The following is a 25972-nucleotide window of genomic DNA, read 5'->3' on the forward strand; positions in this document are numbered from 1 at the left end:
TCCTCGGCTACGTCACTTCCGCCTCCTGCGCTACCGGCGCAGATAAATGACGTTGCCATTTCCGGGTCAACGAGGCCGCCTGGGGCGGTGCAGATGTGAGCGTTAGCGGGTGTCCAGTCTATGGAGTCAGTTGTTACCCGCGACGTAGCGGAGGCAGGAGGTGGTGTCCGAGTGGGGGCCTTTGCCCCGCCAGGATGTTACCGGGCTTGGCCGCCGCCGCTGCGGCACACAGATGTAGCTGGTCCTCCTTGTACCGGCTCCGTCTGCGCTGCAGGGCGGCGGCCCACAGCTCCAGCGAGCGCCAGGGTGAGTGTCCCGCCTCGGCCGCAGACTCCGCGGCAGCCGGCCTGGAGGAGCAGGCCGGGCTCGGCGCCTCGCCTCGGGCAGTTCGCCCGCTTGCCCTTCCCCAACCCAGAACCTTCCTTTCGGGTCTCTGTCTTTGCAGTTCAGCCCGCCCAGCTGGCGGGGACTTCTGACAGCTTTCCCAGACCTTGGTTTTGCCTAAGGCCCTAGCACGATTCCTACGGAAACTTGGCGGGTCGTTCCCGGGCCGGGTCGCAGACAGGAAGCCAGTCACCTTGTACCAGATAAGATGATACGTGCGCATCGCGGTGTCCCCCAGTGACAACCCCTGTCCCCTAGGCAATGAGAAATTGCGGAATCCTGTAAGTGCCAGGATTTTTGGATTTCACCGACTCCCCTTCATTGAGCGCCTTTGGCTTAGTAGATTTTCTTGCCCTGCCTCCTTTTCCCATATTCCCAACTTTCCCCTCTAAATTTCCTAAAAGGAGGGAGGGACGGATGGGGGTGCTACTCATCATTTACGAATCATTCTGAAGTATGAGGGGGTGACGGTGCCACAGTCATTGAATGAGCCCAGTTTTGGATCGTAATGCAAAAGAATGAACTCTTCAGTTGCGTTGAACAATCTTTTTGGTGAAAATGTGTTTACTGGAGCTGTAACCCAGAAAAAGGAGGTTGAAGAGAATTTTTATCCCTCTCCTTCAACATTCTTTTTTGACTCAAATTTAAGTTGTTCCACAGTTTCCAAAATAGCATTGAACTTGTGAGTTTTAGGCTTACCTACGTTTTTGCCATAGATTGGCATGCTGTAGCTTGACCCCTCGAGAACAGAGGGAAAAACACAGAACTAAATCCACTCCTAGTCTAATTCTTTAGATTCTTGAAGTTACAGAGTATTTACAGAAACATTTCCCAAAAATTCATGTTTGAAAAAATTTGTAGCATGTTTGTGGCCTGGCAATAGAAGTTAGAACTTGTAGTCGAGTCATTCAAGTTTACAAGTAACATAGTGATGCCAGGGCTGTGCAGAATTAGATAAATTAGAATATATTAATATCTTTTATTTGCAATAAATGTAAAAAGTGGCTCTTAAAATTTCAGAAGGGTTAATTTTAAAGTCATGTTCTGAGGCTTTTTGGTGGGGATAGAAAAGTTGAGTTTTTCTTTATTGGCAATATAGCTCGTTCTCTTATGAACAGAATGAATCTTCTGATTATACCGTACTCCAGAATCCCCAAGTAAACTTTCTAGCATAGTTGATTCTATTGACCAAGCAATTTTGACCTTTTACACTTAAATTAGGTATATTGGCTAAACTGCCTTCTAAGTTGTTAGAAAGGACTTGAAATAGTGTAATTTATAATTTCTATTCTCTGTAGCTGTCATCATGCCGAAAATTATGTACGCTTTGTCTCATCCGCCTGTGAACCACAGATAATAAGTACCTATTTCTTCAGTCAGAATGACTTTGCAGAGTTCTTTGGAATGGTTATCACCAGAAAATTAAAATGTGTTTTCACACTTAACATATAGTAGGTTTTAAAAATAACCTTCTTTGTGAAAATTTAGTTCCAATAATAACTGAAACAATTTTTAAAAGGGCAGCCATTATGGTAAAATTTAAAAAACATTTAGAAAAAGGTTACTATTTAAGTCAGATGCATGTAAGAAGGAAAGGATATTTGAAGAACTGTTGGGAAAAAAATCTAAGCACAGATGTTTTGGTTTGTCAAGAAATAAAGTTTATGCTTCTAAAATTCCTGTATGGCAGAGGGGGTAAACTTACAAAGAGTAAGGAGAGAAGGAAACCTTAAGGGAAACAGTTGCTTTATCTGCATACTTAAAAATGAGAAATGCCTATACCCTGAAGCTCAGTTTAAAGGTGAAAAGGAAAATAGTATTGTAGAGCCTCACTATCCAAAAGAAAGATAATGTGAGCCATGTATGTAATCTTGGGTTGTCTGATAGCCATATGTGAAACAGTAAAAACAGATAGTTAATTTTAATAATATTTTATCCAGTATATTAAAAATATTTCAATATGTAATCAAGATAAAAATTGAGATATTTTACATCTTCTTTTTGTACTAAATCTTCGAAGTCCAGTGTGTATTTTACATTTAGCACATTTTAGTTCAGAATAGCCACATTTCAAGTGCTCAGTGAACAGTGACTACTGTATCGGACAGGGCAGTTATAAAATTAGTATCCCTAATTTATTAAGAATTCTTACAAACCAATGTATCTTCCGGGGGGGGGGGGAAGGGTGAAGGAAATGAATGAGTTCATAAAGGAGTTCAAGTGGCCAATAAAAATGTGAAAACGTACCATACTTACCAATAAGCATAGAAATGTAAGTTTAAGGATTTGCTATTCATCGCCTGTCTCATATTGGCTAAGTTTTTCATAATGATACCTCATAGTGAGGGTGCAGGAAAGCAGGAACTCTCTTTTTCTATTGATTGGGACATATAGTTGAACAGTGTTTTGGAGGTCATTTATTCTTTTATGAAAAGAACTTTAGGGGCGCTTGGGTGGCTCAGTCGGTTGGGCATCTGCCTTCAGTTCAGGTCATGATTCCAGGGTCCTGAGATGGAGGAGCCCTGCGTCCAGCTCCTTGCTCAGCGGGGAGTCAGCTTCTCCCTCCCCCTGTGCCTGCTGTTCCCCCTACTTGAGCGTGCTCTCTCTCTGTCAAATGAGTGAATAAAATCGTAAAAAAAAAAAAAAAAGAACTTTATGCTAAGTGAAATAAGTCAAGCAGAGAAAGACGATTATCATATGGTTTCACTTATTTGTGGAAAATAAAGAATAGCAGGGAGATCATTAGAAGAAGGAAGGGAAAAATAAAGGGGGGAAAACAAAGGGGGAGGCGAACCATGAGAGACTATGGACTCCAGGAAACAAACAGGGTTTCAGAGGGATGGGGTGGGGGGTTGGGCTAACCTGGTGATGGGTATTAAGGAGGGCACGTATTGCATGGAGCACTGGGTATTACATGCAAACAGTGACTCATGGAACATTACATCAAAAGCTAATGATGTACTGTGTGGTGACTAACATATCATAATTTAAAACAAAAATAACTTCAAAGGTTTATACTTTCTGACTCAGTGATTCTATTTTTTTTTTTAAAGGTTTAACCCGGGGATTGGGGAGGGGTGGGAGCAGAGACAAGCGGACTCTGCACAGAGCCTGACGTGGGGCTTGATCCCAGAACCCTGAGATCATGACCTGAGGCAAAGGCAGACACTTAATAATGACTGAGTCACCCAGGTGCTGCCACTGCCCCCTCCCCCCCGGGATTCTGTTTAAAGTTATATAAAGAAATAATCAGACAGGTATTACAGTGTGTATACAAGTTCATTATTCATAGTGACAAATTGATAAGATTTATAGAGTTGGAAACTGAAATATGGTGCCTTTATTATGGGCTGGTGATATATGCAACATTAAAAAAATCAGTTTAGAAGAATAGTGACTTGGAAAAATGCTATTATACTATTAGGTAAAACTAGAAAAAAGTACAGTTAATAATATATACTGTGATATTAACAGTGAATTTCTCTAGAAAATTTTTTTTATTAACTTTGTGTTTTTCAATCTATAATGAACATAATCCTCTTAAATGATAAAAATGTGACTTAATTTCTGTAGTAAATATTTCCTTTTTAAGTTTCTCTGATTTTGCATAGAGCACTTATTTTATTTTTCATGTAATTATACCTTGCTTCATTTGGCAAAAATTTGAGGTGGGAGGGTGCTCCTTTAAGAACAGCGTACCAAATTAACAGTAACCTGTTTTTGTTTAAATCTGAGGTTAATGGAAGTGTAGTTTTAAATAAGAAGATAAAGTTCTGTGTTTTATTTTTGTCTTAATCTGACAAGAATTTTGTTTTGTTGTGCCTGCCACCCCAGCCCCCCCCCCCCCACTTTGAATAACTAGCAATAAAAGACCGTTTTGGCAGGCTGACACCATGATCCTATGTAGTTCAAGTTAATGATAAGATTTTTAACTGTAAAATGATGCTAACTATACCATGTGCCTCATAACTTTCAGTGAGTGAGGTTCAGTTCAGCAAAGAGGTCCAAGGCATTGTTATTCCTGATGCTGTGGTGCTGAACAAGACAAGCATAGTATCCACCTTTATTTGGCAGACACCAGGAGTGAGAAAACATGTCTAAATGCTGTAAAACAGGTAAATTGGGTGATGGGCTAGAAAGTAGCTAGCAGAGGCCATTTCATTAGATACACAGAGAGAGCGGTGACTGAGTCAAGTCTTGAAAAATGAAAATGAGCAAGCCCGGTGAACAGCAATCCAGGTAGAGCAAACAGGAACCCTAAAGACCAGACTAATAGTATTCAGGAGCAGAAAAACAAACTGCTGTGGCGTAGGTAAGGGGGTAGGGTGTGAAATGAAGTTTGAGAGGCATTGGAGCCTTTTAGGCCATACGTTTAAAAGGCAATATTTAAAAAATCCCAGTCTGACTATGTGGAAAATGGATTGGAAAGGAGAGTGTGAATTGAAGAGATCATTTGGGAGTTATGTAGGCAGAGAAGGCTGTGGCTAGGCCATGGTAGTTAGCAGTGAAGATGGAGAGATGTAGATGGTTTTTAGGTATGTTTTGGCATATAAATTATACAGTGTGATAATACAGGTAAAGTATTTTGGACAATGGCACTTCGTATACCCTCAATATATTAGATATTGTTGTTTTTACTTTTTTAAAGCATATATTAACAAGAATTAAGTGCAGTAGAGATGTATACCAAGAGGAAGTGCAGGAAGCTGCCAGTATCTCATATGCTTTGCTTAAAAAACCCCAAAAACCAAAACCAGAACTTCCCTGTTGCTGCATAGAAATCACATCAGTGGTAGTCCTCTAGGCCGAGCTGCTTGAGCTAGGTCACACTTTTGCTTGGTAGATGATTAGGCACAGAAGGGTTTCTGCATTTTTGGCTAGCCGAAAGCATTAAAGTAAACTAGATAGTGTTAATAGTAGTAGTAATAATAATAGAAGTCATTTGGCAATGACTACATTCTTAGTTTTTAAAAATGTAGGCATTTTTGAAAATACAGAAAAGTGTAAGTTATGGAGTAAAAATTATGCATAATCTAGATATTTCACCAGTCACATTTTTTTAAAGTAGGCTCTGCACCCAGCGTGGGACTCGAACTCACAAACAAACCTGAGATCAGGGGTCACATGCTCTACTGACTGAGACAGCCAGGTACCCAGGCTAGTCACATTTTTCATAGTTGAAATCCCACTGTTATTTTTTCTCATGCTTTTTTTTTAGCAACATTATGAATATTTTCCCGCATTCTTAAAAGATTTAAATGTATATACAATGAAAATATAGGGACCTCTCATAACTTATTTTTCTGTTAGGAAACGTGTAAGTTGTTTCCAGTTTTTGCCATGATAAATATTACCATGAAGAACAGTTTTTGCATTTTATACTATTGTGTATTTAATGGGCCCAGCGAGCTTTTGCTGTGCTTCTCTGCTTATTATTGTGTATTTTATGTTCACACTAACCTCTTACATAACTAAGTGTACCAGTGATTTAGTTTTTGATATGTCAGTGCTGTAGGAATTTGGGGGAGAAACTACTGAAATAGTCTCTTATCTTTAGAAGACTTAGGCTACCAGTTTGACTCTAGTCCTTAAATTAGCCAGTAAGAAAACAGTACAAACTGCAAGAAATCTGTTTGTTTGTTTTTGGTTATGGTTATTGCAGAAGCAACATATGCAGTAGACAGAATTGTCAGTTTGCATGAGACAAAAAGTTCTTGTGTTGTTTGTTGTCTGAAAAAGAAGGCCACATTTCCTCTGAAAGCCAGAGTAGGTGGTAGGTGACAAACTAGATAGGAGAGAGAGGGCAGGTGCTTATCAGCAGTGATTGTTAGGAGCTACAGAGGCAGTAACAGTAAAATAAAAGCAAGAGAAGATCGTTGTAACTAGACGGACAGGGTAAGAGTCTCTCCGCAGTCTTGGTGAAGAAATAGCTTGTATATATACAGCAATGAGAAGTCCTTGTCCAAGCCCATAGAATAGTGAGCACCAAACTCTCAAAGATTAATCTTCTGTATGCAGCTTGTTTTAGATGTCACCTTGAGGAAAGGGTATATTAGTGGTGGGTAATATATTTTTTTTTTACTATTTTTCTGCCTCCTAGAATTAACTAATGAATTCAATAATTGATTAAAAAGTGTTTTTTTTTTAAGATTTTATTTATTTATTAGAGAGAGCAAGCACAAGCAGGGGAAGCAGCAGAGGGAGAGGGAGAAGCAGGCTCCTCGCTGAGCAGGGAGCCCAATGCTGGGCTTGATCCCAAGACCCTAGGATCACGACCTGAGTCGAAGGCAGTCGCTTAACTGACTGAGTTACCCAAGTGCCCGTGCATTTCTTTTTTTTGAATGGTTGTGTTTCTGTTACTATGTGTTAGATATTATATTTGTTTTATTGAATCAAATGTAGTCCTGTATAATTTTAGAGTATAAAATGTTAAAGAAGGTAATGTATTCTTCAAGTTTTGTGCAATTTTTGATCTTGCATTAATGCTAAATGTGTACTTTTAAAGTTGCTGATACCTGAAATTCTACTGAAGTTAAAAATTAAGGACTTTTCAAAACAGCTAGCAAGGAAGATAGTGTCAAGAAAATGCAGGAGTTAATTTGAAGAGACCCTTCTGGCCAAAAATAGGACAGTTTGATCATTAAGCAGAATGACTAAGTGGATTGAAATATATCAAATAATGTTTAAATGTATGAAATAATGATACATACACAAATTAATGTGTCACTACTTCAGGATGGTAGGTAGTGAACTCAGTATTTTGAGAACTGATAAATAAGGAGAGAATTTAGCCTGATTTTCCTATATGAACTATACTGCTAGGTAACCAAGTAAATGTAGGGAATTTTCTTTTTTTGAAGTAATCTGACAAATGAAGAAGTGGTAAAATCTGAATATCACCATTTTTTTAAAAGATTTTATTTATTTATTTGACAGAGAGACAGGCATTGAGAGAGGGAACACAAGCAGGGGTAGTGGGAGAGGAAGAAGCAGGCTCCCAGTGGAGGAGCCTGATGCGGGGCCCGATCCCATAACGCCAGGATCACACCCTGAGCCGAAGGCAGACGCTTAACGACTGAGCCACCCAGGCGCTCCTGAATATCGCCATTTTATAACCACCTAATGGATAAATGGTTCTGGGCATTGAACAACAGCAGACACTACACAAATAATGAGACAACCAAATATTATGTGGTTCCTGATGAAACAACTTATCACTGCCTTTTTTTTTTTTTTTTTTTTTTTTTAAGTAGGATCTGTGTCCAACATGGGGCTTGAACTCATGACCGTGAGATCAAGAGTTGCTAGCTCTACCAACTGAGCCAGCTGGTCACCCCAGAACTCATCACTGCTTAATAAGTAGTGTTGTTCTAAAAAAAGGAATCAGAATTTAGATAAAACCTTTACATCCATTGATTTATAGAACATATAGAAGAACAGGTTAAACAGCACCATGGGAATTAAGTCAGCAAAATTCAGACTGGAAAACTACCAGGACAAAAATTTAGGGCAAACAACTTGGTTTCTTCAATTTAAAAATGGCTCTTAAAAAAAGACAGCCTGGGGGCACTTGGATGGGTGGCTTAGTCTGTGAAGTGTGTGACTCTTTTTTTTTTTTTTTTTTTAAAGATTTTATTTATTTATTTGACAGAGATAGAGACAGCCAGCGAGAGAGGGAACACAAGCAGGAAGAGCGGGAGAGGAAGAAGCAGGCTCATAGCGGAGGAGCCTGATGTGGGGCTCGATCCCAGAACGCCAGGATCACGCCCTGAGCCAAAGGCAGACGCTTAACCGCTGTGCCACCCAGGCGCCCCTGTGACTCTTGATCTTAGCTCACGTCTTGATCTCAGGGTTGTGGGTTCAGGCCCTGTGTTGAGCTCTGTGCTAGTTGTGGAGTCAACTTAAAAAAAAAAAAATCCTGTGGCGTACAGGTAATTTAAAAGACATCCCAGTCAACAATAGTGTGTGGATCTTACTAGGATCTGTTCACACAAAGAATTCTAACACTTCTAACAGTTGGAAATTGAGGATATAATGATATAAGGCATTGTTTATTTTGTTGTAATCGTAGTTTGGCTGTATTTTAAAAAGTTCTTGTCTCTTAGAATGCATACTGAAAAATTTATGAATTAAATTATTTTATGTCTCAGGGGTGCCTGGGTGGCTCAGTCAGTGAAGCATCTGCCTTCTGCTCAGGTCATGATCCCAGGGTCTTGGGATTGAGTTCTGCGTTGGGCTCCTTGCTCAGCAGGAAACCTGCTCCTCCCTCTGCCTGCTGCTCCCCCTGCTTGTGCGCTCGCTCTCTCTGACAAAAAAATAAAAACTTAAAAAAAAAATACCGTGGAGTAGTTTCTCTTTAAACACTTCAGCACAGTCTCCATAAAAGCATTTGATCAGCGGGTGAAAAAAAAGCATGGGTGGCATATTGCCTTTGTTAGTGATAGTCACAAAAGATACTTTGAATAGGACTGACAAGTCAGAACACCAGTGGCCATGGTAAACAAGATGCTTTTCTGGAGGGTGAGTTTCTTAGGAAAATTTGCTTTAGCCCTTGCTTTACAGATTTGTCTAGTAGGCTACAGATTTTAATGTGCAAGGAGGTATATTGTTATATTTGCTTTACTTTAGAGTAAGCCTTTAAAAAATAGAGGCAAATGACCAGAAACATACTGGGCCTTCAACAATTACTTGCCAAGTAAGTGAAACAGTCAGTTGACATCAGGAAGTTTTTCAAAAAAAGTTCCAAGCCTGAAGCTTGAGTGAATATTTATACTGCTTTATGTTCCTCATGCTTTTCGATTTATCTTTGACGTTCATGATAACTTATGTTCCTGATGAATTCTCTGAGTCATTAAGACAAGTTTTATTTTCCTGATTTCGGAAGGCATATATCTGTACATGCACATACATGAGTTAACATTTTTGGAAGATCATTATTAAGCAGTTACAAAGTTTCACCCTTGGGGCGCCTGGATGGCTCAGTAGGTAAAGCACGTGACTCTTGATCTCTGGGTTGTGAGTTCAATCCCCAAGTTGGGTATAGAGATTCCTTAGAGGACAAAAGAAAGAAAAAGTTTCAGTCCTTAAATGCTTAACTCTCTATTCTCAGGAAAAACTTGACTATCTCTAATGATGTAACTTCATTATTTCACCTAACACTTGAAAAAATATGTAGATTATTCACAAGGTATTCAAGGTCTAGTACTCATAGTAAAAAAAAAAAAAAAGGTCACAGGAGAGTAGAGACAGATTTAGTTTTCTGCCACTTCAGTGCAAGTGTGGAATATATTTTTCTTTGGTATTGCAGCCCTCCAAAGCCCACAGTCAGCCAGATGCAGCCGCTGAAGTGCTTTGTAATTAGTCTTCTATTCTTCCCTCAATTAGAATTCCTATATACTGAGGAATCTCACCAAATGTTGATCTAATTATCTGATTAAAAAAAATCAGTGACAGTATGAATGACTGATTAATATAATTCACTTATTGATTGTGAAATGAAAGGAATAAATCTCTAACTAGCAGAAGAAGGACATAGGGTAATTTTGAGTAGGAAGTCCTCCTTACCTCCCCCCTCTCAGAGTTCTCTATTCTGAAAAGCACATTATGCCAACATTTTTTTAACATGCAACAAGCATACAAAATAAAAAGTATTCTATGTCAGAGATGTTTCAGAAGAGGTGAATAATAAGAATGTCTTACCTGATTTTACATATTTTAAGTTTCCAGGGGCTCCTAGGTGGGCTCAGTGGGTTAAACATCGCACTTTGGCCCAGGTCATGGTCTCGGGGTGCTGGTATCGAGCCCCGTGTCAGGCTGCACGAGGAATCTGCTTGTCCGTCTGCCCCTCTGTCTGCTCTTGCTCACGTGCGCTGTCTCTCTCTCTCTCTCTTTCCCTCTCAAATAAATTAATAAAATCTTTAAAAAAAGACATTTAAAAAATAAAAGTTTCCCATATAAGTAAATTTACAAATTAGAGAATAGGAATGTTATCATTATTTTTTCTTTACAAAATGTAGCCCCCATACACCTAGGGATCAGTGAAACACCTCTATAGAAAGGGTGGGTTGGCATGTGCATTTGGGTATTTAGCAGAATGAAAGTTTTCTTGTTATTCTGTAAAATTACTCTCTAATAGTGGGTATGCTTTGGGTATAAAATCTTTGTTGTGAGTTTGTTTGAAATTAATTTTTTTTTCTTGTAGAATGGCAGAATTTAGTGACATTGGGAAGTTTTTCAGACATGGTTCGCTGTAGTCACCCATATATTTGTACACTGGGTCAAGTGAAGTCATACTCCACAAATGTTCAAAAAGAAGGACAGGGATCACAGACTCTCAGAGTGGAAAAAATACCATCGTTTGATGAAACAGGTATGTATAAATCTTTTAAAATAATTTTTTTTTCTGTATACTCAAATAGCTTCTGTAAGATTATTTGTCCCTAGAATGTTTGATAGAGCTTATGTACAAAACTATCTGAATTAGTGTTTACTTTGTGGAAAGCTATTAAACTGCTAATTTACTTTCTTCTAATTTTTCTGCTTTTGACTCAGTTTTGGTAAGTTCTGTTTTTTTCTGGAAGTTTGTCCACTTAATCTAAATTTTTAATTTATTGGCATTAAGTTCATAATAGTCTTTGTATACTCTTAGCAGCATATATAGTTACAGCCTTTTTCCCCCCCATTCTTAATAGTGTTTGTCATTTTCTTGATTAATCTTGCCAGAGCTCTTCATTTTTTTATTTTTTCAAGTAATATCTTTTTGCTTTGAACATTTATATTGTATGTTAGTTTCCTGTTTCGTTAATTTTTATTCTTACCTTAATTATATCCTCCTGCTTTCTTTGTGTTTATTCTGTCATTCATTTTTAAATTATTAGGTAGCTGTTTTGTTCATTAATTCTGAACCTTCCTTCTCTTCTAAAATAGGCATTTAAGCCATGATAACCTTGATGGATTTGACAGTCTTTTCTTTAACAGTTCTCCCTAAAATTTTGCTTTATATATTTTGAAGCTTTGTTATTAGGTACATAAACATTTAGAATCATTACATTACACTGATGAATTACACCCTTTCTTTTTATGTAACAACTCTTTTTTTTTTTTTGGTAATATCTCTACCAGATTTTATTACTATTTGCCTGGTATACATTTTCCAATCCTTTGACTTTAACCTTTTTTGTCCTGATTTGATAATCTTTGTCTTATAATTGGAAATTCAGTCTGTTTACATTTACCGTTATCACTGATATGTTTGGGCATATTTCTGCCATTGTATCATGAGTTTCCTTGAGGGTTTTGTTTTGTTTTTTTAATTTATTTTTTGCCTTTAAAAATTTTTTTTCTTTTTTCTTTTTCTTTTTTCTAATTGCATTATCTCTCTCCCCCATATGCACACACATACATGCACTTGTTTGGGAGTTACATACTCTATGTACTTCCAAGTCTAAAGGTAATTAAAAAGTTTACATTTTTTTTCTGAAAAATATAAAGAACTTAGAATGCTTTAATTCTGATCACTTGCTCCCAACTTACATGCTTTATTGGCTAGTATTTTGTGTCTGTTCTGCTCTTTCCCTTCTATACAATATACATTGTTATTTGTTCAAATTTCTCTAAAATCTTTGTTAACCATCTTTTCTTATTTCTCTGGTTTTTCTGTCTGATGTGCATCCTATACAAGTTCCTTTAGGTGAGGATCTTTATGGTAAAGGTTCATTTAAGATGTTATTCCAGTGTCTTTTGGCTTCTCTTGCTGTTGAGAAGTCACATGTCATGCTTTTGTTCTCATGTCTTTTCTATTTTATTGCTTTTTAAATTTGATTAATTTTATTTTGAGAGTCTTTTTCTTTGGTGTAAACTGCAATTTTACTAGGTATGTATTTCTATGTATTTATCCTGCTGAGATTTGTTGGGCTTCTAGGATCTAGTCTACAATCTCTGTCACTCTCTATTACCTTTTCTCAGTTCTCTCTCTCTCTCTTTCTCTCTTTTTTTTTTTTTTAAGATTTTATTTATTCATTTGAGAGAGAACATAAGCAGAGGGAGAGGCAGAAGCAGACTCCCTGCTGAGCTGGGAGCCCAACCTGGGGCTCGATCCCAGGACCTGGAGATCATGACCTGAGCCAAAGGCAGATGCTTAACTGTCTGAGCCACCCAGACACCCCTCTCTCTCTCTCTCTTTTTTTTTATTTCCTTATTTATTTGAAGATTTATTTATTTGAGAGAGAGAGAGTGAGCAAGTGCAGTGGGGAGAGTCAGAGGGAGAGGGAGAGAGAAACTCTAAGTAGATGCGGAGCCCGATATAGGGCTTGATCTCATGACCCTGAGATCACGACCTGAGCTGAAACCAAGAGTCGGACACTTAACCGACTCTGCCACCCAGGTGCCCCTTTGCTCATTTATTTTTAAGTAATCTATACACCCAGCATGGGGCTCGAACTCTCAACCCTGAGATCAAGAGTCACATGCTCCACTGACTGAGCCAGTTCTCAGTTCTTTTATCTCTTTTTGGAACTCTAATTAGAATTATGTTAGATTTTCTTGCTTTATTTTCCATGTTTCTAAACCTCTCTGTCATATTTTGTATTTCTTTATCTTTCTGGCCTGAATTCTGGATTATTTTCTTAGGTCTGCCTAGTTTGCTAATTCCTTTGTTAGTTTGCCTCTGATCTACTGGTTGATATGTGTGTTGGGTTTTTAATTTCAGTGATTATATTTTTCATTTCTAGAAATTGTTTCTTTTTCACCTTGCTTATTTGTTCTCTTGTTCCTTATGTTTTCAAACTCCTGTTTTATTACATACCATATTAAACATGTCTATTATATATATATATATTTTTTAAAGATTTTATTTATTTATTTGACAGAGACAGTGAGAGAGGGAACACAAGCAAGGGGACTGTGAGAGGGAGAAGCAGGCTTTCTGCCGAGCAGGTAGCCCAATGCGGGGCTCGATCCCAGGACCCTGGGATTATGACCTGAGCTGAAGGCAGATGCTTAACAACTGAGCCACCCAGGCGCCCCTGTTTTATATTCTATAAATGAAAATTCTGTCTGAAATTTTTTGGTTCTTACTATATTATCTTTTCCTCTGTGCACTCATTCATGATGCCACATCTGTGTTTTTTAATTGAGAGTTGTTCATTTCCCATGTAGTTTTATATTTTGGAACTATTTGAAGTCTCTCTGGATTGAAGATGCACTCCTGCATAGAGTTTGTTTCTGCCTCTGTTAGCTGCTAGAAATACAGCTTGGGACGAAATTAACTTAAATTCTTTGCTCTAGACTTTTTAGGCCACTTTGGTAGCATGAATTCAGACTGCAAACTTGTGTGAGGGCTGACTTAGCCCTATGTTTTTCATCCCCACTATTTAACACCAAAGGAGAGGTTGGCATGCTTTCCTGCTGTTCCCTTCTGTGTGTATTTTTTAATTTTTTTTTAGTTCACAGCTATACTGTCTGTCTAGCTTTTTTTCTGGGTGTCCCTGTTAGATGTTCCATCTTGAATAGAATGTAGTCTTGTTCTCTGGTCTCTCATGCCCCTTGCAGCAATGGAAGTAGAAGCTCAAAGACTGTAAATGTCAACAGAAATCTCAGGGGAAAGGTTGGCTTTGGTGTTCTTACTTACTCTGTAGAGGTTCTGCTTTCCTTTTGTTTTTGCCCTCTTTGCATCATTTTTTGAAAAGATTTTGTTCAGGGTATCTAGTCTGCTGTGCAGCATTAAAATGAAGGCCTTTATTCACTAATTTATTCAAGAAGTATTTATTTTTAAGGATTTTATTTATTCATTTGGAGATGGAACAGGGGGAGGAGCAGAGGGAGAGGGATAAGCAGACTCTGCCTTGAGCGCAGATCTGGACTTGGGGCTCAATCCCACGTCCCTGAGATCATGACATGAGTCGAAATCAAGAGTCGAATGCTCAACTGACTTAGTCATGCAGGCACCCCAAGATGTATTTATTGAACACTTTTTATATGGCAGCAAAATAGAATGACTCTGAGTTTATTACTAAAACAGAGAATTACTAAAACAAAGTTAAGCAAACAAATGTAATACTGTATAGTAAATACCATGATGGAGGAAATACTCTATGCTGCAGGAGCACTTAGAGGGGTATTGACTGAGTCTTGAGTGGTTGAGAAAGTTTTCCATGAGGAAATGTTATCTAACTGGGGACCTAAAAGAAAATTAGGTATTGGTGTGATGAATGGTAGAGAAAGAAGGTAAAACTGCAAGTAATTTAGTGTGATTAGATTAGTGAATATAGGACCTGGTGGTGATGTTCGTAGTTTTGAGAGCACAAGGGATATCAGGAGGTAAACAAAATCAGATCAAATTTTTGTTGAGGAGTTTGGACTTTTTTTTCCTAGGCAGTGGGAATCTGTTAGAGTATTTTAAGTAGAGAAGTGCTTGATCAGATTTAAAATTTTAGAAAGATAATTAGTTGCTGACTGGAAAACCGATTAGAAAGGAAGGAGACTGAGAGCAGTAACACAAGTGAGGGTCTAGACTAGGTTGGTTAATGGCAATGCTTTTTTTAAGTGAGTAGTTGAACTGGAGATTTAGGAGCTGAATAATTAGGACTTGGTGATTGAATTTAGGGAAAAGAGAAGAGGATCAAGTAAAGCATGGTGCCTGGTTACTGACTGGATTGGATGATTGTGTAGATGATTCACTGATTTCTAAAATTGGGAATACCAAAGCGAGAGTGTATTTTAATGAGAAGATGGTGATTTAGTTTGGACATCTGAATTGTAGGTGCCTCTGTGACATCTTAACAGATGACTGGTAGGCAGTTGGGTATGCTACTTTTCTGCTGTGAGACATCATCATCTCTTGGCTGTATTACTGCCTTCTCCCTGGGATCCTTGCTTCCGCTCTCTTTCATGCTCATTATGTTTCAGCCAAACCAGTCTTCTTTTGGTTCCTAGTAAATATAAACCTTGTTCTCATTATAGGGCCTTTGTTCTAGGTGCTTTCTCTTTCCAAGGTGTCCTTCTACACATGGCTAACCCCTTCCGGTCATTTACATCTTTGTTAGAATGTCACCTCTGCACAAAGTCATTCTTTAATCACTTCATCTAAAGTAGCCAACCACTCAGTCGGTAAGCGTCTGCCTTTGGTTCAGGTCATGATCCCAGGGTCCTGGGATCGAGCCCCATATGGGGCTCCCTGCTTAGCAGGGAATCTGCTTTTTCCACTCCCTCTGCCTGCTTGTGTACGCACATGCACGTGCTCTCTCTTTCTCTCTCTCTCTCTCAAATAAATAAAACCTTTAAAAAAATAAAGCAGCCACCCAGTCAGTCTTTAATATTAGCCTAATTTTAATTCCCTGTGTAAGTAGCAGTTAATACTGATTGATATTTTCAATATTTCTTTTACTTATTTCTCATCTACTACTTGTTTCCAAAGCCCCATGGAGAGCAGGAGCCTTAGTGCCTAGGGCAGTGGTTTACCTATAGTAGGGGTTCAATAAATATTTGTAAATGAGTGAATTCAGAGTTTTAACTTGGGGAGAGATTCGGGAGTAGTTATTAGCTATACCCAGGAGACAACTGAAGTCATGAGTGTGTTTGAGACAGTACAGGAAGGGAGTTCAGAGTGAGGAGATAAGATCTTCTAGTACAAAAATGCCCAATGAATAAGGGTCAGATGGAAGAGGAGAAACCTGCAAAGACTACTTGAGGAGCAGCCTGGAGACATAGGAGAAAAACCAAGGAGAATATGGTGTCAGAAGTAGAGAATGTTTAAGGAATAATAAACATTTTAAGACTACCTTTTCTTTAGCTGGATGTCTTTCACAGGGGACTATTTCAGAGATTCCTGGAGAAACCTGTGCTTGTTTTCACTGTGTTTTCATCCTTTTCCCTAAGCCCCATCCTCCCTTTGGGCTTAGTGTGCAGTTTTAGCCAATTTGGTGTCTTTCCCTTGTGATGATGGAGAACTGCAGGAACGAATATTGATTGAGAGTTTGATGTTAGAAGATGAAGGGATGGAGAGGTAATGAGTCCCTCAGTTCCAGAAATAAGCGTATTTATTGGAACATAGAAACAGGAAGAGAAACAAGTGAAGAAATAATATAATTAAAGGTAAACTATGTTATAATACACTTCTGAGGTGAACATAGACTCAGGCAAAAGTACTTAATGTTGGTTCTGCTATAGGAAATGCTTGAAATTGAAGTCCATGACCAGGTTTCTTTTTTCTCTGCTGACTGCAATCAAAATGTTCATTTATTCTCTTATATTAGAAATACATTGTTTATTGATGGTTTTATTTTGGGCTCAATTTTTCAGAATTTGCTTAGGCCAAATTAGAACTTGTTAGCCATTAGATAGACAGCAAGTAATTGCTTGATTGAAAGATAATTTGTATATTTAAGGATTTGAGATTGACTTTTGAATAATTCAAATCACATGGTAAAGTCAGGAACAGCTCATTAAGAGGCAGAGACTTGCTAAGGAATCCTTAAATTTTTAAGGAGCATTCAGATGTTTTAAATTTTAGTAAAATTAGTTTTAATTTTGCTAATGACAGCAGATGTGTGGCAAACAGCCAGGAGTTGAGCTTTTAACAAGTGTCTAGAGATATTCATGGATAGACTGTCTAGTTATTTATTGAAATCATAAGGATTCTACTCCAGTGACACAGTATAAGTTAAGATGTTGGTGTGCAAAATAAGTATTCATACATGTGTTTGAACCATTTACTAGCATTTCTTGTTTATGATTCTTAGCACTATATTATTAGTAGCATCTTGAGAAAAATATCCAGAAATACCATTCTTAGAACAACTCATTTCATGTGATGTGGTTGAATTACTTTGATCATTGTGGAAAAGAGCTTTTGACAATAGTTTTAGTTTTTCAGATACTAGGTGAGTTTTAAAAGCTTTTCCTTCAGTTTTGTCTGCCCTACTCTACTCTCCCCCAAAACAAAATTTTAAGAAATTGATATATAGATTTTATAAAGATGTTTTAGAATTTGCAAATAAAGATAAACAAAATATTATTGAACTGTTCAATGTCAAATGTTACAAGTTGTAGTTATTAATTAGTGTATCTTAAATTCATTTATTATTATTTTTTAAATATTTTTTATCTATTTATTAAAGAGAGAGCACAAGTGGGCAGAGGGGCAGATGGAGAGGGAGAAACAGACTCCCTGCTGAGCAGGGAGCCAGATGCGGGGCTCAATCCCCGGACCCTGGGATCATGACCTGAGCCGAAGGCAGACGTTCAAGTGACTGAGCCACCCAGGCACCCCTTAAATTTATTTTTTTATTTTTTAAGTAATCACTATACCCAACGTGGAGCTTAAACTCAAAACCCTGACATCAAGGGGTTCATGCTCTACTGACTGAGACAGCCAGGCACACCTAAGTAGGAGTGTTTTTAAGGTTATCTTTAATTTACCAATATATTATCATAACCTACTTAGGATTTGATGGATAGTTTTGGATTCTGGGTATATGTTTTAGTTATCAAAACATAATATACCCTGTTAAGTCATTTCTCCAGTGGCTTTCACTAAAAAAACCCTAGGAATATACTAAAAATTAGATGTAAGATTTTTGGTTTCATTTTTTTTTATTTTTGAAGATTTTATTTATTTTGGTGCATGTGCGTGCGAGAGAGAGAGAGAGAGAGAGAGAGAGGAGCAGAGGGAGGAGAAGCAGAGTCTCTACTGAGCAGGGAGCCCAGTGCTGGGATCATGACCTGAGCGGAAGGCAGGTGCTTAACCAGCTGAGGCTCCCAGGCGCCCTTTGCTTTTATTTCAAAGAGAGTTTTGCCTTTGTTAGTGCCTAGTCTGTTGGCATTTAATTTATCCTTAAAAGCTTTGAAGAAAGGTAAATCAGTGGCTAAGGCAGAAATTCTGATCAAGATGGCATTGTGAATAGATGCTTTGAGGTATCTGTTCTACTTCCCCTCGAGTAATAAATAAAATATAGGAAGAGAAAACTGAAGAAACAACTGGACTCAAAAAAAGATGTGCTATGTCCAAGGAGTGTAACAGAAGGTGCTGGATTCTGGTCTGTAATCAGGCATTAGCAAACAGTGGTTTGGTTTGGTTAGGGTAATGGATCTACAGGTGCTACATGCATAGCCAGGTGCTGGAGTCAGACTCATTGTTTGAACTTAGCCAAACTGGAAGGAGCCGAGATGCCCTGTAACAGATGCATGGATAAAGAAGATGTGGTCCATACATACAATGGAATATTACTCAGCCATCAGAAAAGATGAATACCCACCATCTGCATTGACATGGATGGAACTGGAGGGGATTATGCTAAGTGAAATAAGTCAAGCAGAGAAAGACAATTATCATATGGTTTCACTTATATGTGGAACATAAGGAATAGCATGGAGGACGTTAGGAGAAGGAAGGGAAAAATGAAGGGGGGAATCAGAGGAGTAGACGAACCATGAGAGATGGTGGACTCCGGGAAACAAACTGAGGGTTTCAGAGGGGAGAGGAGTAGGGGAATGGGTTAGCCCAGTGATGGGTATTAAGGAGGGCACATATTGCAATGAGCACTGGTTGTTATACACAAACAATGAATCATGGAACACTACATTAAAAACTAATGAAGTACTGTATGGTGACTAACATAACAATAAAAAAATAAAAAATAAATTGTAAAAAAATGAACTTACCCAAACACTGTCATATAGGAGGCTGAACTAGTCTCTTCCATTTGTTATGTGAGGCTTTGTCTTGTAGGAGGCTGTAGGGTAGGGAGGCGAGGGAAAAACAGGAGGTGGAACCTACTGTTTGCTGGTTTGGAGACTGGATAGAAGGGTAGGAATTTCAGACTGGCAGTAGGAAATCTAATTTAAGACAGAAGGATCAGATTGAGTTTTGAGCACTAAAGCATGAGAAGGAGAGTGAAAGGATATATCCTATTCAGAATAAGATTGTAAATTCCAAAATTTAAAAGTACACAAAGGATCATATTGAAATATAAATTTCAAATCAACGCATTATACACCTTAAACTTATAAACTCTTTTTTTTCTTTTTAAAGATTTTATTTATTTGTCAGAGAGAGACACAGCGAGAGAGGGAACAAAAGCAGGGGGAGTGGGAGAGGGAGAAGCAGGCTTCCCACTGAGCAGGGAGCCTGACGTGGGGCTCAATCCCAGGACCCCGGGATCATGACCTGAGCCGAAGGCAGACACTTAACGACTGAGCCACCCACGCACCCCTAAACTTATAAAATCTTATATGTCAATTATATCAATAAAAAAATAAAAATACAGGAAAAATCGTAGTTGTAAGAAAGCCAACAAAATCGAATGTGTATTAACTGTAGGTGATTCTAAAATAAGTTTAATATCCTCAAAAAAATAAATGAAGTATTCATATTTTGAAATAAACTGGCAGAGTAAAACCAGAACAAATAAATCTGGAAAAGAGCCAACTAGAAATCTTAGAAATGAAAGTGTATGTAGTCACTAAAATAAAAATTTAATAGATTAGGGGCACCTGGGTGGTGCAGTTGGTTAAGTGTCTGACTCTTGGTTTTGGCTCAGGTTATGATCTTCGGGTCCTGGGATCGACCCCTGCATTGGGCTCAGTGTGGGGTCTGCTTTAGTTTCTCTCTCCCTCTCCCCCTACCCCTCCCGCTCATTCTCACTCTCTAAAATAAACAAATAAATAAGTGAATCTTTTTTAAAAAGTTTAAGAGATTAAATAGTCATCATCGAGTAGAGGATTAGTACATTGAAGTTGACCCTCAGTGTGCATAGAAAAGCAAAAAGATTTTCAAAAAAAAATGAAAAGGCATTTAAGAGGCATGAAGCTCTAGCCTACATTTAATAGGCTGTTTCAGAGAGAATAGAGAAATGGTGGAGAAGTATATAATGTGACGATAAGAATTTTTGAGATTTTGGCAAAATAAGAATCTTCATATCAAAAGTACACTTTGAATACTAAGCAGGTTAAGTAAAAAGAAATTCACAGATTTAAAAACGAAAGCAAAAACAAGAAACAGCCCAACTTAAAAGCTTCCAAAGAGAAAACTGAAAATGCTGTCAGTCCAGTTGTTGCTCTTTTGAGGTAGACTTTTTATCTGTCATAATATGCAGAAAACACAGGGAGGAGTGATTTGGAGTAACATCTATGAAAGGGTAAAAGGAAAAATGAATGTTACTCTAGAATTTTACACTGGTCTAAATAACCAGTCTAGAGTGAAGGTAAAATAAAAATATTTCACATCTAGAAAGATGAATGTCATTTACTATTAACCCACCCACATTAAAAAAAAGAAACTTAAAGTATGTATTTGTGTAAGATACAGAGTAAACCAGAGGGAAAAAAGCATTGGAGGGGCGCCTGTGTGGCTCAGTAGTTTAAATGTCTGTCTTCGGCTCAGGTCATGATCCCAGAGTGCTGGGATCGAGCCCTGTGTCGGCCTCCCTGCTCAGCTGGGGGGCCTGCTTCTTCTCCCCCTGCCACTCCCCCTGCTTGTGTGTGCGCACGCGCTCTCTCTCTCTCAGATAAATCTTTGAAAAAAAAAGAAAAAAGCATTGGGATGTAAAAGAGACCATGAAGAGCAAGAAAGGGATAAAATGTGTGGGTAAAATTAACTATTGATGATAAAAACAAGAACAGCCTTTTAAAATATTAAATGCTAAAATTTTAGTCAAGAGTAATAAGATCAAAGAAGCTTTCCGTGATTAAACGTTTTCTTTCTTGTTTAGAGGAAAGTTGAGATACTGAATAACTTTACAGATTAGAAAGATTTACAGGAAAGTGTATTAAATTTTTAAGTGGAATCTTAAAAGAAATATAACAAATTTCAGACCATCATAGGGGATGGGGCGGGAAGAAGATGTAGATAACATCAATCTAACAGATGGCAAGAAAGGCAAAATAAAAATAAAAGCAAAAAAAAGAAAAAGGGATGGTAAACTGAAAACAGTAAAATGGCAGAAGTTCAAATGTACCACTACTCGAGTCGTCAGATTTCATGGTGCTGCGTATCATTTAAGTACACCGATACATCTAAATATGTGGAAACACATTTTATTACATGTTTTCAAAGACGTGTTCTGGATCCTCTACTATCTCAGCTGCTCAAGTTCTTTGCTCTTAGGATTATCCTCTTGATCTGCTACACCAGCATTTTCTTCCTCCTCCTCATTCTTATCTCTATGTAAAATACAACTTTGGTAATGCAGAGTTTGACTGCCATTTCCTCCGTGAAGGCTTTACTGCCAAGGACATTCTGGACCAAAAATTAACGAAGTTTTGTCTTCTGATAATAAGGATGCCTTCTACATTGAAGACCTGCGAGACATTCTAAAGAAACATCTGAGATGGTTAAAAGCTCTTCCTTGGGTCACCCCCTTTCATGCATTCAAATGCAATGATAGAACTATAGTGAAGACCCAAGCTGCCTTTGGGACAGGATTTGACTGTGCCAGGAAGACTGAAATACAATTGGTGCAGAGTCTAAGGGTGCCTCCAGAGAGGATTATCTGTGCAGATCCTTGTAAACAAGTGTCTCAGATTAAGTACGTTGCCAATAATGGAGTCCAGATGATGACTTTTGGATAGTGAAGTTGAATTGATGAAAGCTGCCAAGGCACATTCAAAGGCAAAGTTGGTTTTGTGAATTGCCACTGATGATTCCAAAGCAGTCTGTCTCAGTGCTAAATTTGGTGCCACACTCAAAACCAGCAGGATTCTTTTGGAGTGGGTGAGAGAGCTAAATATTGATGTCATCAGTGTCAGCTCCCATGTGGGAAGTGGCTGTCTGAGCCTGAGACCTTCGTGCAGACCATCTCTGATGCCTTCTGTGTCTTTGACATTGGGAACTGAGATTGGCTGCAACGTGTATCTCCTTGATATCAGTGGTGGCTTTCCTGGATCTGAGGACGTAAAGCTTAAATTTGAAGAGATCAGCAGCGTCATCAATCCAACACTGGACAAGTATTTCCTGTCAAAGTCAGACTCGGGATTGAGAATCATAGCTGAGCCCGGCAGATATTATGTTGCAGCAGCTTTCATGCTCAGTTAACGTCATTGCCAAAATACTCGTATTAAAGGAACAGACAGGCTCTGATGACGAGGATGAGTTGAGTGAACAAGCCTTTATGTATTACGTGAGTGATGGAGTATATGGATCATTTAATTGGATCCTTTATGATCATGCACATGTGAAGCCCCTTCTGCAGAAGAGACTGAAACCAGAGGCGAGGTACTGTTCAACTAGTGTATTGGGACCAACATGTGACGCCCTTCATCACATTGTTGAGAGCTGTGATTTGTCCAAGATGCATGTGGGTAGTTGGATGCCCTTTGAAAACGTGGGTGCTCACACTGTTGCTGCTGCTTCTGGTTGGGTACCAGAGGCCCCCTATGTACTATAAGATGTCGGGGCCAGCATGGCAACTGATGCAGCAAATCCAGAACCACGACTTCCCGCCCGAAGCGGAGGAGTAGGACGTCAGCCTTCTGCCTGTGTCCTGTGCTCGGGAGAGTGGATGAAGCATCTCCTGTTGCCAGGGGGATGCTTCAGCCAGAATTCACGCGGAGGTGCCCCTCCTGTAGCTGTTAACTTCGAGTTTAGCTTGAATGGTGGGATGTGGGGGGACCATTTAACTTAATTACTGCTAGTTTTGAAATGTCTTTGTATGTAGGGTTGGCACAGATGCAGCAATATGGAAGGCTAGGAGATGGGGTCAGCTATCTGTGTTCCTGTGGAAACTATTTGAATATTTGTTTTTATAGGATTTTCATTCACTTCTCAAACATGCCACTGAAGAGTGCCTCAGCTGCTGAGCAGTCGTTTATAGCTTACACATTGGCAGAATGGGCCAAAAGCTTAGTGTTATGACCTGTTTTAAAAATAAAGTATCTTGGAGTGATTGGTTGCCTCAGTCAGTTGGGCGTCCTACTCTTGGTTTTGGCTAAGTCATGGTCTCAGGGTTCTGGGGTCAAGCCCCGAGTTGGGCTCTGCACTCAGTGTGGAGTCGTCTTAGGATTCTATCCCTCTTCCTCTCCCTCCCCCTCTGCCCCTCTTCCTCCTAAATCTTTAAAAAAAAAAAAAAGTGTTTTGAGGGGTACCTGGCTGGCTGAGTTGGTGGAGCCTGCAACTCTTGATCTCTTAAGATAGAGAAATCTGTATTTAAAAAAAACACAGGAAAAACCAAAGTGTCCTGAATTTTCTGTTGATTTCTAAGAAAGAGAATAGATTGAGATATTTGTATGTATCTCTAATTGTTTAGCTTGTTTTTATACTTTATTGTGTGATAACTTATTGGGTGTATGCTTTTGTGGTTTACTTTTTTCATTAAATTTTACTAAGCTTTATCCTAAAAGTGTATGTGTCTGGTTCATTAATTTTTGTGTAGATAATTAGAGTAGGTACTTTAGACGGTTGTGTGAATTAAATGAGTTGATAAATGTGAAGTGCTTAGAATAAATAGTGGTTGTCACATAGTAAAGGCTCAAAGAAAGATAACCATTATATTTATTATATTCACTACTGTATAAAATCTGTGACTAAAACATGGTCTGTCTTTTCTCATGCTTATGGACATTTGGGTTTCCAGTTTGAAGCAACAGAACAGTGCTGCTCTGAAACACTCATACACTTTTCTCCTTGTACTCTTGTGCAAGTTTCTATTAAGTCAAATATATTGGCTTAGAAGTTGAATTTGCTAGGTCATAAGCTATGCTTATGTTCATCTGTATCAGATAATGGCAACTTGCTTAGCAAGATAATTGTGCCTGTTTATATTTCCACCGCAGTGTATGAATTCCCATTGCTCCGTATCCTTGCCAACATTAGATATTGATACATTTTTTCATTTTTTCTAATCTGATGGTTGTAAAATGGCTTCTTGTGGTTTCGTTTGAATTTTGTCCATAATGAGGCAGCCATTTCTTCATATGTTTATTGGTTAATTGTATTTCCTTTCCTTCTTATTCTTGTCTTCTGCTCTGTTTTTCTAACGAGTTGTCTTTTTCTTGTTGATGTGGAAGAATTCTTAAATATGATAGTTATCCTCTGTTTATCCTATTTGTTAGAAGTATCTTCTCCCAATTTGAGGCTTTTCTTTTTCTTTTTTTTTTTTTAAAGGATCTTTTGATGGACAGAAGTTTTGAATTTTAATTTCATTTTTTCTTGTTTAAGAAATCTGTCTCTAGCTAAAAATATTCTCTGTTGTTGTCTGTTAGGCCTGTAAATGCCTTAACATGTAAGTCCTTAATCCACCTGAAATTGGCTGTTTATGGGGTGAGATAGGTTTAATTTTTGATTTTTATCTAATTATTCATTTATTTTGTGGGGGAGGGAATTGTACAGTTGTTGCAGTAACCACTTGGTAGTCATCCTTTCCTCATTGAATAATATCTCTAGAATTGGGTTGTTTTTTTTTTTTTTTTTAAGATTTTATTTATTTGAGAGAGAGAGAAAAAGCAGGGAGCGGAGGGAGAGGAACAAGCAGCCTCCCGGTGAGCAGGGAGCCCGACACGGGTCTCAATCCCAGGACCCTGAGATCATGACCTGTGCCAAAGTCAGTTGCTTAACCGACTGAGCCACTCAGGCACTCCTCTAGTGTAGTTTTGAGTAAAAGGATTTGTAGTGTGTGTCCTCGTTTTATTCCTTATTTTAAAGAAATGCATCTAAATTTTCACCATTGCGTTTGTTAGAGGTTTATTTTCTAAGGAAATTCCTTTTTGTGATAATTTTCAAAAAAGTTTGGAACTTGCATGGGTGTTGAATTTTAGTGAATGCTTTTTCTTTAGCTTCTGAAATGATTTTATAGCTTTTGTCCTTTAGTATGTTAATGAGGGGCATTAATAGTTTTACTAATGTTTGACTATTCTTGAATTCCTAGGATAAATCCAACTTGGTCTGTCATATATTATCTTTTTTATATATTGCCAGATTGTTAGCTAATATTAAGTTTATAGGTTTGTATGAAAGCAACTACTTATTGTTACTTTTTAAATAAACTTTATAGCAGAAAATATAGGTGCTGAACTGAAAGCTCCACTTATTAAGCAAGAATCTCTCCAAGTAAGAGGTAAATATATTTTATTCTATTTTTTATTATAATGGTGTTTTGATTTAAATGTACAAAATTAGTTTATATAGAGCTCTGTATATTTATATTATTCTGAGTGTACAGTCCATTTTTACTTTTCTTTATACCTACCATAAAGATTTATTCTCCTGCTTATAAGCTAATTTTCTACTGAAGTTCACTTTGCATTCTGGTTATAAATTTTGTGGTAATTGTTTTTTCGAAAGCCCAAAGAAGGGAGTAATGGCAAATAAAAGTCATCAATTGCTTTATCATTTTTAGAAAAGTAATGTGATTAAAGAAAAAGAGACCAATACCTTTCAGTTACAGCATGTTCAAATCCAGATAGATTTTGGACATTCTTGTCCAACTTTCTCTTTTAGGAATAACTGAATGACGAAGGCATTCTTCTTTGCAGCTCTGCTCTTTGTAATGATAGGCTCCTGTCTCCAAGCAGCATGTTGTACAGAGCCAGTAACTGTGACTAGAAGCACCATGGCTTTGGCATCAGACAAAAGTGGACTCAGTTTGTGGCTCCAGCATGT

At 38.1% G+C, this 25972-nt stretch overlaps 1 protein-coding gene and 1 pseudogene across 1 annotated transcript in view; both read left to right on the plus strand.

Annotated features, from left to right (window-relative positions):
• The first annotated feature begins 40 nt into the window (after nucleotides 1–40).
• The window catches only part of SLC30A9 (solute carrier family 30 member 9), an 83363-nt gene continuing 57431 nt past the window's right edge, over nucleotides 41–25972 (plus strand). The window contains exons 1-3 of the mRNA XM_026508807.4: nucleotides 41–306; nucleotides 10586–10753; nucleotides 25365–25427. Of these exons, the coding sequence (XP_026364592.1) occupies nucleotides 195–306; nucleotides 10586–10753; nucleotides 25365–25427 (343 nt within the window). The 5' untranslated portion in view covers nucleotides 41–194. The remainder of the gene's footprint in view (nucleotides 307–10585; nucleotides 10754–25364; nucleotides 25428–25972) is intronic.
• LOC113262315 (ornithine decarboxylase-like) lies at nucleotides 20529–24328 on the plus strand (annotated as a pseudogene).

The sequence above is a fragment of the Ursus arctos genome, unplaced genomic scaffold (assembly GCF_023065955.2).
Source record: "Ursus arctos isolate Adak ecotype North America unplaced genomic scaffold, UrsArc2.0 scaffold_9, whole genome shotgun sequence".
Taxonomy (NCBI): domain Eukaryota; kingdom Metazoa; phylum Chordata; class Mammalia; order Carnivora; family Ursidae; genus Ursus; species Ursus arctos.